Here is a 12,287-nt window from a genome sequence, read left to right as displayed (position 1 = left end):
AGTATATGTTCTTTATGTAGGGATTATTTGTGGGTTTCTACTGCTCCTGAGGTGTGAACAGGGGAACAATGGGGTTGATTACAACCTGAGCCTGAGGTGTGAACACTGCAGGGGGTGAACAATGCAGACATTAAAAGGTGTGAACAACACAGGGGATTACATATTTAAACAATACAGCCTGATTACAGCCTGAATCTGAGGTGAGAACCATGCAGGGGGGGCAGTTAATCACAGTACTGATACCACTTAGAGCTTACACAAGAGTAAGCCATCAAAGCAGCCAGACAGGTGGGGGGCCACACAGAGGGGGGTCGCGGGCCGCCAGTTGGACAGCACTGATCTAGGCCTTCAGTGTTGTTCAGATAACTTTACATAATTGTTCTTATTAGGTCAGTGTGCTCTGGGCTTAGGGGACATGTCAGATAGACAGGTCTGATTTAAGGTGCCAGTGGGTGTAGGGAAAAGATCTCATTGGTGGGCCCTCTATGGCCATCCCAGTACACTTATGATAATCAGGCGAACTAGGAACTAGGATATGATAAGGTGGGCAATAAAGAGATGGTTTACTAAAGCAGAATTGAGCTCCACATGCACCGCCTTGAACTAACAGCCAAGGGATTGGGTAAACAATTTTTCCAAAATTTCTTTTATAGAGGCTGCCATTTCAGGGGGATGCTTCAATTAAAGGTTATGCAGATGAAAGGTCTGATTGTGGCCCCCTGTTGTGGCGAATGCCTCTTTTGTCCATTTAGTAAAACGGCCCTGGTTATAGAAGCTGATGTTACAGAACTGTAACCTGTGCTTGAGGACCAACTCAGGATACCCAGTAGAAAACAAGATGGGGAGCTACTGGGGGCATCTTTGGAGCCACAGATCTTCCCTGCTAAAGGGCTGTGGGTGCCTTGGGCTGGTACTTAAGCCCCACTTTAGTTTCCCTTTAGATAAGGTGTTAATGTCCTTATTGACATTATTCCTGCAGTTACTCCTATAGTTGATATTAAATCATGTTTGGCTCTCCTGCCTAATACTATTAAGAATAAAACATTAATTTTTTCCTCCATTCTTTTTTTTAAAAAAAAATAATCCTTGCATTTGTTTTCAACATCTGCTATTGATCTGCCATTGTTGCACTGAAGACCAGTTATAATGAGTACTACAGAATTGTAATCATTAGCTAGCGAATAATTGTCCCTAAGTGAAACTGGTTAAATAACACAATGCCATGTTGTGCTGTAGCTGCGGGTATAGGGTTAGTAGTGCATGTGTAAATGCTGGCAAGTCAGATTGTCTGTTCTGTGATTAACTGCGGAACCTGAGCTTCAGGAGCCAAAAGGGGGCAGTGTTGCTTCATGAACTGCCACCAAGTAACGCGACTTCGTATTAAGTTAGAGCGACTAGTTTCAACTTTCTTTTAACATTGAAAACGTTTAAATTACGGTATCATTAAATCTGACCCCTCTCAGAATAGTAGAGATCTCTCCCAGCGTTTTAAAAAAAAAATACTGTATAGTTAAAACTACCAGATGTGGCATAAGGAAAATATATGATTTTAAAACAGCCCAAGCTCCCCCTCCCACCTCCATATTTATATCACATTTACTTGTTTCACTATATAATAAAATTATTCATCATTTATGCCCTCCCTGCATATAAATGGTCGACTGATTTTTTTTCTATGTCCTGCAAAAAGCAAGTTGAGGTCAGAATGCAGCTTGCAGACTGTGGAAGTCTCAGACACCACTAGATATGCCTATTTGCTCATTTATACCTCAACAAGTAACAATTCGGTGTGGGGAATTCTAATTAGCATTTAATTAAGATATACAGTGCAGGGCTGCAAGGAAACCGTTGCATTGTGCAGCATGTATTTCACTTATTGTTGAATAGGTGCCAAGTCCTAAGTATTTTGCAGGTTAAATTCTAGATTAGATGGGTCTCTATTGATCCCCATTCAGTGGCTTTCTTATGCTTTCCACTGCACAGAAACACATTACCGTATATACTCGAGTATAAGCCGATCCGAATATAAGCCGAGGTACCTAATTTTACCTAAGAAAACTGGAAAAACTCATTGCCTCGAGTATAAGCCTAGGGTGGGAAATGCAGCCGCTACTGCTAAGTTTCAATAATCAAATAACAGATAAATAAATAATAGATTACTTTAGAGAAAGAAAAATGCTACAGCAGCAGACAAAAGCAAGTTTGGGAAGGCTAAGGAAGCTGCCATACTAATTATCAAGTACTTGCCATCCTGCTGTTTTCTCTCTGTTTCTCTCTCTGTTATATATATTCTTCCAACTCACTTGGGATAAATGGGCACAATTGTCAAATGTGTTTTGAGGTGGGGGGCAAGGGCAGATTCTTATTGAAAGTATGTTATGATATATATTGTAAATATTTCTCTTACCTACTAATAATGTGTTTGTAAATTCTACTAGCAACTAACAAAAAAGCAAAAAGGTATGAATGCTCTAAGGGTGGCACATGGGGAAGGTGCCTCCCAGTGGCATTGCAAGAGGTTACTAGGACTCACAGCAAACACTTAAACCTTGGGGGTTGAATTATTTGCTTTGCACACATATATGGAAACAAAATATAGTAGAAGTTCTTATTCTCTGTAACCTAAAACTGTTTCCAGGTATTAGTATTTGCTCCTAGTATTTAAAGGTAAAATCAACATTAAGCAAAAGAGATACAGTAGCAAAAATGCAAAAGCTGGACAGAACTAAACTGAAACCTGCTGTAATCTGCAAGCCACACATATACACGGAGTCATACCTTGTCAAAAGTGATACCGTTGAACTGAACTTAATGGCTTAAGAAGCTCTAACAGAGCTTATATGTCCCTGCGTCCCTTCGGCATCATGCGCGCAAACAGAAGCACTAACAGCGCGTACGTCCCTCAATGGTGCAGCACGCATGTGTACGGCATGATGCGCGACGCGCGCTGCACCATTGAGGGACGTACGCGCTGTTAGTGCTTCTGTTTGCGCGCATGATGCCGAAGGGACGCAGGGACATATAAGCTCTGTTAGAGCTTCTGTTAGCGCACATGATGCTGAAGGGCCGTAGGTACGTACACGCTCTGTTAGTGCTTTTATCGAACCAATGGGCCACGCATCATGCCTCGGCGCGCCACAATGGGGCACACATTCAATGAAACGCGCGCGTCGACACAAGCGCATTGCATCTGTGAGAATCATATACTCGAGTATAAGCCGAGGGTTACTTTTTCAGCACATTTTTGGTGCTGAAAAACTCGGCTTATACTCGAGTATATACAGTACTTAATAGACTCCATTGTATCCTATAGTGACATGGCCCACTGCACTGAACCTGTGTTCGGCAGTGAATACACAAAAGAAAAGAATTGCTAATGTTAAGGAATGCATTCCTGTGGGAATGTCCCATAGAGTATTGGTAATTAGTGGTGCAGATTACTGTTCTGTATGCCCCTAAGGCCAGATTTAAACTCCTTTAGACCAGGGGTCCTCAAACTTCTTAAGTAAGGGGCCAGTTCGTGGTCCCTCAGACTCTTGGGGGGGCCGGACCACCACCACCCCCCGTCAAATCATGACCCACTCCTGCGTCCTTTCTCTTCCACCCCCCACTCCCGTTGCTCTCGCTCCTGCACTCTGTCCGTCCCTCCTCTATCTCGCTGCCCGCTGAGTTCTCCGTCTTCCAGCCCCCCTGCTCCGTCTGTCTTCCCAGCTCCCCCCCTCCCACTCAATGCTGAGTCCTCTCTCTGCCAGCGCCGTCCTTCCTCCCTCTCAGCTCCCCTGTCCTGCTCCCAGCTGAGTCCTCTCTCTCCACTACCAGGGGTGAGGACACAGTGGGGGGGGGGGGGTAAATTAACCTGGGGGGATGGATACAGCCCGCGGGCCGTAGTTTGAGGGTCCCTGCTTTAGACCAATTCAGCAGCTTATCTGCTTGTGTATGGGGACCCCTGACAGGCTTACCCAATTGATATCTTGCCTACAGTTGGCCAGATATCTATTGGGTAGGTTTGTTTTTTTCCCGTCGGATCAGGGCCAGGTCCAACAGGTCGTTTCCTCAACATTATAATTCAGTGGTTTGATTAGAGGGTTAACTCTGATGTCGCCCACTTTAGGTTAGCATATAAGTGACGACCTCCCCTAACAAGCGGATCTTACAGTGTATGGCCACCTTAAGGCTTGAGGGTGGATGCAGGGGTGGCCTGCCCCACAACCAGTTTCAGTCAGGTTTTTGCACCCCAAGAAGAACCCAACCCCATGTCAAAACAACCAATAATTGGACCCTACCTGTGTAGAATTAGGAAGAAAGAAGTATTCTCAGATTTGCCCTATAATAAAAGTCACTTGTGTCTATATGGCTTTGCTTTCTCTGCTACTGGGCTAAGTTTGGGCTTTTATCAATAATAATTTATCCAGTAATTAATGTAGTGAAATAGGAATTCCGGGGGCCGACATCAGAAATCTTTAGGACCCCTGGCTGTCCAAAAATTGTGAAAAGATAATTTTGCTTACACATTGCTTATTATTAAGGCAGTGGATAGGCCAGTTATGTGTATTGTTATGCTCTGGCACTGTAATAGTTACATATGAGGGAGATAAAAGTAAAAGTTCCTCCATGTCTCATAAGCAGATCTACATGGACATCTTTGGTGGCAGTGACAACAAGTTCTACTGATTAAGCGAAAAACAACAGGATTATCATTTTAAATCCTGTTCACTTTCACTTCATGGGAAGAGGGATTGTTGGGGGTTACAGCCAGCCTCAAAGCGATTGGTGGTTTGGATGTGAATCACAATCAGCTAGTCACCGAACTCCATGTCCTCATACCTGGTGAAACCCAAACTAACAATAAAAGCTCCAGGTTCATTCTAAACATCAGATATTGTCCAGCCATTGTATTTTGTGGGTCTTAAAGACCTAAAGAGCAATTGTGTGCATAATGTGGACTAAATTGTATAGAAACCATATTAGCAGCTATTTATAAACACTGAGATTATCACCTTGACTGGATACTGGATGGTGAAAGTCAAAGCTGAATATATCAAATATTAATGCTCCGTAAATGGATTATAGAGATAAATGACACATACACTGGTATGCATTGATTTTAATCTTAAATGGTCTTTCCCTATCCAAAATAACACTTTTCCTTTCAGATTCTTAGTATCACATTGAATGCTGGAAACTTTTAATTATCTTGCCCCATAGAGAGCTTTAAGGGGAACTCCACCCAAACACAACTGAAGCTTTTTAAACATAATTTCAAGCAACTTTGCAATATACACCAGTTGAAAAATATGCAGCCTTTTTACAATGTTTAATGTAATAATGTGGTTTGGAACAGTTCCCTAAGCCCCGCCCCCGGTTCCCCTGCTGATCTGACTGACTACTTTGAGACTCAAAATTTAACAGTAGTCGACTGTCCTCAGTCTGCCTTCAGCCGCTACCCTCCCAGTCCCACAATTCCCTGAACATGTGACGTTAGTAAAGAAAGGAACATCACAGCGCAATGCATTGTGGGTTATGCAGTTCCTGCCTGCTGTCTGTAAGCTGTGGCGAAGTTGTTACAATTTGTAACATCAGTGTTTTAGTCCCTCCTCCCCTGCCAGCATTTGAAATGATGCAGAACTATTTTGCAGCTAGATTTCAGCATATAAAATTACAGATTACAGTCACAGGTATATTAGGGGGTTCGGTGTTGTGTGGGGATCTTCTATGGCATCTTACAGCAGCCCCTCTGGAATAAATATATATATATATATATAGAGCACCCATCACATGATCTGGGTTCCGACACACCTAGCACAGATTTAACGGTTGCATTTTGTATTTATGGCCCTGTAATGTACCAGCTTAGAACTGCAAGTGATTTGTTCCACCCTGTAATTTAACAGGCGATGGCAGGCTGATTCTACAGCATTATTAATTCAAATGGAAAGCGAGCATTTAGTATTTAAAAAAAGAATAAAACAGTTACCCTGATGGTTAATTATTTGTCATTGGTTTGTAATTGTTTATACACAGATTAAGTTAATTAAATGCAATAAACAGCACTGTAATTATGATAGTGATGAGAAGAATGAAAATATAGAGGCAGTCATTTACTGTATAATGGTGGCAGGGTTTTTATTCTTGCAGTTATTCACCTATTTTAGTGAAGAGAATGCTGTTCATATTTAAAGGGGAACTTAACCTCAACAAAAATTTAGGCTAGTTGTGCCATGTTTTTGGGCAGTCCAAAGCCACAACATGCGTTTAGCTTAAATATCTGTGTCTCTTTATATGCCCTTTCCTTCTCATTTACTGCACATGCTCTGTGCTGCTTCATGAAGGGGTTGGATGGCTTTTTAGCAAGTGAAGGAATACAGGGTTATGGGAGATAGCCAGGGGGCCAGTTGGGACACTTGCCTCAGATGGCAGCGGATTTTTTGCTCTTCTAGTACAGTGAGCACTGTAGCGCTTTCTGCAATAGCAATGTGGTCCCCCTCTACCCCCTCTGACACAAAAAAAGTTATGCGCAGGGGAGCGGCATCACTTGCCCACCTCAGGCGCCGGGACTGGTCCAATTGCCATCTTGGAGTAATGAAGGAATTTTTTCCCCCTTTGAAGCAAATTATAGAAGCTTCAGTTGGGTTTTTGCCTTGCTCTGGATCAACTAGCAGTTAGGCAGGTATCATATACACATAAAAGGTTCAACTTGATAGACATGTCTTATTTCAACCTAAGTTGCCACTGACACTCAGTAGATGGAGTCCTGCTGTCAAAAATTTTGATTTAATTTCAGATTAGAAAACCTTGACTATTGTTGGGGGGGGGGGGCAATTGTAGTGGCAGATACACTGACCCCAACAGCCAAAAACTATTGCTTAGCGAGGCTAACATTTTATTGTTATTGCTACTTTTTATTACTTTCTATTTAGCCCCTCTCCTCCTAGGTTCTTATTTAAACCACTGCCTGGTTTCTAGGGTAATTTGAACCCTAGCAACCAGATATCCTGCTGAAATTCCAAACTGGAGAGCTTCTGAGCAAAAAACTAAATTCAAAAAGCACAGAAAACCACTACCAATTTGTGTCTCATTCATGCCTTTCAATAGAAACATTGATCTGCAAAGTGTTTCATATATATAGTAAAACATTTGGCAGGTCTATGATGCAGAAAGGCTGCATTCAAATGTCATTCCCACTATGAAATCCCGATGTCTGTTTCTGTGTGCCCAATCAGGAACCGCAAGACATTTATAAGGCATTGACCGTGGCTCATTGTGTATAACATTCAGCCGGGCTTTGAAATCACAACTCACATCTAAAAAGAGTGTTCGACCGTAGATCAGGCTTAGAAGCAAAAGCAAGGTCAAGCCTTAATGACTCGGAGCTATTAAGCTCAAAGCGAAGATTAGTCTACTGTAGATGGGGCTTAGAAACGAAGGCAAGGTCAAGGTCTGAATTGCACGCTTCCATTTTAGAATACTAATGTATTGGAATTAGCTAAAGAACCTATTTCACGTCTGCATAAATTCCACAACCTTGCATGCACACCGGTTCTTTTATACATCTTTTGTTCTTCTTTATTTTATTTTGTTTCTGTTTAACAACAGGTCTGCGGTGGAAGCGTTACGTCCCGGAGGATCGCTGGTGTATTCTACCTGCACCCTGTCAAGGGCAGAGAACACTGATGTCATTACAAATATCTTAAATTCTTGCAGCAATGTTGTACCTATGGACCTGAGTTCTATGGCTAGTGCCTTATCCCATGAGTTCACTTTTGCCCCAGGTATACCTCATGGGCTCTTGGTGCTACCGGACAACGGAAAATCATGGGGCCCCATGTTTGTAGCTAAGTTATTAAAAGTGTAGGTTAAACAGTAAATTTCAGATAAAAAAAGTATCATAAATTCTTTGATAGCTGTGTACAACCTTTCCCCACTCTTTTTCATGACAATCGAGCCAGCACCAATGGCAATGATACAAAGAATGTCGTTGGTTAGTGTGTTAGGTTACATGGCCCAATAAACGCTGCTGACAGACAGCATCAGCAGCTTATTGGCCTGTGTATGGGGCTCAACCCCTTATCCACCTGCCCAATATCTGGCTGAAAATTGCCTAAATGGCAATAGGGCAGGTTTAAAAATCCTGTTGGGGTGAGGAACTCATTACTCATTTGGCAACCAACATGCACTGCCTTCATGACCAGACAATCAGTTTGATACTGAGATTCATAATATTAAATTATTGTGCAGATGATTTTACTTATGACGATAGGGCCATTTGCATGGAAAGTCATTTAAGTGGAACATCCATATTTGTGTTGCCTGGCTATGTTTAGCTAGTTCATAATTCAAAAAATATAATGTTTCTGGCACATTAAAAAGAGATTTATCGTCAGATAGTTATGGTCAGATGGCATGAAAACAAAAACAAAAATGCAACCTGAGCTTGAAGTACCTTCATAGGCATTGGTTCTTGATATTTCGAACAGAAAAATACAAAGTGAGAATTACATTTTTTTTTTCATATAAATTGGTATTTAATGTCCTCCTCAATTTTTCCTAAAAGCCAGTGTCTGGGGTGCCAGGGGCCTACCAGAGAACCTTAGACTGTGGGCCCAGTCTCCAAGCAATTTTCCTTCTCTCTTCACTTGTATTATTTATCTTCTTTCTATTTATTTTCTTTTTTCCCATATAGAAGTAGAATGACTGTGGTAAAGGCATACAAGGAAAATGAATGGGTGAGCAGGAGAGCCCACTGACACCTGGGCCCACTGGGAGTTCTCTTGGTAGCCTGGTGGGCCAGTCCGGAAAATGAGTAACCTCCTCTGCATGCTAGCAAATGCACGGAGCTAGTCAGGGAAATAGGAGAGCTGGAGTCTATTGCATGTGCTGAAAATGATGGGCTGTGAATTTAAATAGGGGTGAGCAGGGACCTCAACTCTGGGATTGCAGTGGATGTCATTTGCTTGGACTTTGCTAAAGCATTTTATACAGTATCACACAGAAAGTAAATTATAAAATTGAACTATATTGGCCTGGAACATAATATTTGTACCTGTATAGAGAACTGGATGAAGGATAGATTACTGAGAGAGGTAGTAAACGGAACAATTTCTACTTGGGCCAGTGTTGTTAATAGAGTACCGCAGGGGTCAGTCCTTGGTCCTAGAGAAAAGAGTGCTAGTTTTACCAATACCTGTAGATGATCTATGAAATATCCTATATTCCCACTTTATCCTAATAGACTTATGAGCTTGTGCCTAGGTGCCATGTAACATTTGAACCTGAATTTGGTAGTGTTTAATAGTGTGTAGAACGTAGAATGATTGTATAGAATATTAGTATAGAACACTATAGAATTAGAAAACAATAACCAGTGAAACCTTTAAAACAGACAAAATAGTTAATGGTATACAAATAAGGGGAGGGCCTATAGACTATAAATGTGTGGATAGGAAGCTCTAAAGTTTTCTGCATGTCCTGTTCCTAGTGCTTCATATGTGAGCAAAGGTTAGGTGTGGCTGGGCAGCATTGTGCCACCCCGGGTCTTTGTGGCCTCTGTGTGCCTAGGGCACAACAGTGTAGGGGGGCTAGGCATGAACCTCTTGGACCAACTTGGATCTGTTACCTATGTCCTGTGCAAAGGTGATTGCCCTTCTGGCCTAGGGATCTTGTGACCAGTTCTTGCCTTGGTTTACATAATGGAAGGGAGAATATGGCTCTTTCTGTCTTCCTGGATTCCATCATAGCAGGGGGTGACTCAGCTTGAGAGACTGAGGTCAAGAAGGGCTTCTGTACAAAAAGTAGAGTTGAAGAGGGATCCAGTTTAAGAGACTTAGCAAATAGTAGTGAGCAAGAGCAGACCTGACCTCCATCAAGGAGAACTTGTTGGATTAGTATTCCTCCTGTGACAACTGCCTTAACGTAGGGTACATAGGGAATCCGGCTATATTTATACCTGAGAGGTATCTATTAGAACACAGGAGACACATTTCATTGTGCTGTCCACCCTGTTAATGAGATTACACTCCCATACTATCCTTCTGCAACCTGGCTGGGTGTGTAGTTTATACTACTACATTGCTGGATTTATTGCCTTTGTTTATGGTTAAGAACCACTGGAACCCATTTCATTTATTCTTTATACTCTCAAAGCAATAATGTTACAGTACGGAGACATCACCTTTTCTTTAAAGGACAATTTAAGTTAAACCCCCATTTAACATCACACATCCAAAAGATCTGGAATCATAAATGTCTACTTTCAAATATTTTCTTCAAACCAACTACCCCATACTCTGTAAAACCTTGATTTTCCTTCTCAAATTGATGTCAGTTTTATCTATGCTTCAAATGCAAACTCCTCCGCATAACTCAAGCACGGACATTAACCGTCCATTCATTTTAAATGCATAAAGATTTTTTTTTTTTTTAGAAGAGATGATTTATATTCAGGATCTGGCATAGGAAAGCATAAAGAGCCTTATTTGCTAAGTTGTTTACTGGTAACGAGAGACTCGTGTTTACTGCAAAGGTCAGGGACTCTATTGACATTGCCTTTCATCTTTTCCACATTAACTAAATAGGAATTGAAAGGTTAAACTATGTCGGCAGAAAGCAGCTTTAAGTTTCCTGCGCTTGCTGTAGTAGTTTGGTAGCAGCATTTAAATTGAATTACCAAAGATGATTAGTAGCAATAATTGCTTTGCTTTCCTCGTTACTCGCATATAAAACCCATCGACCATGGCAAGCGCTTTTGTGAGACTCCCTTTGTTGCAGTTATTGCCGTTTCTGTAACTTAAAAGAAAAATAAATTCTGCACGCAGTTTCTGTACTTCTTTGTAAACTCCATTTTACCTTACCCTCAGAATGTGCCGTGTTGTTCGGGAGTACAATTTTGACATTTGAAATGATTGAATGTTTGGGCGTCGCACTACTTAAAGGGCCAGAAACATTGAAACAACGATTTTTCTCATTTGCGTTTGACAGATAAAAATAATGCCTTGTACTTTACTATGTGATCTGCATGGAGTGGATTTATATGTGGAAAGGCAAACATCAGGATCGGAACTATGGGTAGGCAGAAGAGGAATGGGCCTAGTGCACAACAGTGGAGAGGGGCTAGGCATGAACCTCTTTTGTTTCCCTAGTCCAGGGATCCCCAACCTTTTATACCACATGAGCCACATTCAAATGGAAGAAGACTTGGGGAGAAACACAAGCATGAAAAAAGTTCATGGGGGTGCAAATAAGAGCTATAATTGGCTATTTGGTAGCCCCTATGTGGACTAATAGCCTATACAAGACTTGGTTTGGCTTTACACTGGCTTTGTATGTAACCAAAACTTGCCTCCTAACCAGAAATTCAAAAATGGGCACCTACTTTGAGACCACTGGGAGCAACATTCAAGGGGTTGGTGATCAACATGTTGCATAATGTACATTCAATACATTTAAGGGCTATTGCACATATGGGGGGATGTAACAAAAGAAAAACAAGGGGTCATTAATCAACATTAATCAAATTTGCCCATGGGCAGTAATATATGGCAACCAATCGCATTCATTGTTCTAACTGCAGTTGGCTAAAAGTCAATCACTGCTTAGTTGCTATAGGATACTGCCCAAGGGCAAATTTGCCCAGTGTTGATAAATGAGCCCCATTAAGTTTGCCCAGCCAGTAAACCGAGGCAACCAATCAGCATAAAACATTTAATGCCACTTGTTTAAAAACAGACATCTTATTGGTTGCTATGGGTAGCTGCACCAGAGCAAATTTAAAGCTTTTTATTACATATGGGGGATGGAGTTTTCGGCATCCTCTGCTTTCAGGGCAAACTGTTCCAAATGCCCTTCAATGTCCAGTCACTACTTTCCATAGAAACGTAATGGAAAGACTTATAGTGACAGACGCCAGCGCAAGCATTTGTACTTACTGTCCAGCCATCACTGCCGTTGTCAGGCAGAGCATTTCCCATTATATTCAGTGAGAAGTGAGGACAGGCCATATCTCTGGGGCACTGGGATTTTCCTTGTAAGGAGCTTAATAACGGGAATAACATTGTTGCTTTATAGCAACTGATTTTATTTGTCCCACGACAGCTTCATTTGAACAGCACATTGCTATATTTCATATCTAGATATATAACTGCTTCCTGCTAGGTGTCCCCATACTTTCCCTATATGTTCCATAGCCCTATTCTGCTCAGATCCCATCAATGGGACGCCATGCTGGGCAATATGTTGCATCTCACATGTAGATATTATTTTGTCTCCATAGTGAATTTATAATGATCAGGAAC

The 12,287-nt window shown here is 41.6% G+C and overlaps 1 protein-coding gene across 1 annotated transcript in view; it reads left to right on the top strand.

The window, feature by feature from the left end:
* nsun3 (NOP2/Sun RNA methyltransferase family member 3) overlaps positions 1-10,819 on the top strand; it is a 30,107-nt gene extending 19,288 nt beyond the window's left edge. The window contains exon 6 of the mRNA XM_004912074.4: positions 7,594-10,819. Within this exon, the coding sequence (XP_004912131.2) occupies positions 7,594-7,852 (259 nt within the window). The 3' untranslated portion in view covers positions 7,853-10,819. The remainder of the gene's footprint in view (positions 1-7,593) is intronic.
* Positions 10,820-12,287: the final 1,468 nt, after the last annotated feature.

The sequence above is a fragment of the Xenopus tropicalis genome, chromosome 2 (assembly GCF_000004195.4).
Source record: "Xenopus tropicalis strain Nigerian chromosome 2, UCB_Xtro_10.0, whole genome shotgun sequence".
Lineage (NCBI taxonomy): Eukaryota > Metazoa > Chordata > Amphibia > Anura > Pipidae > Xenopus > Xenopus tropicalis.
Note: the sequence above shows the minus strand (reverse complement) of the source record. Positions and strands in the feature narration are given on the sequence as shown.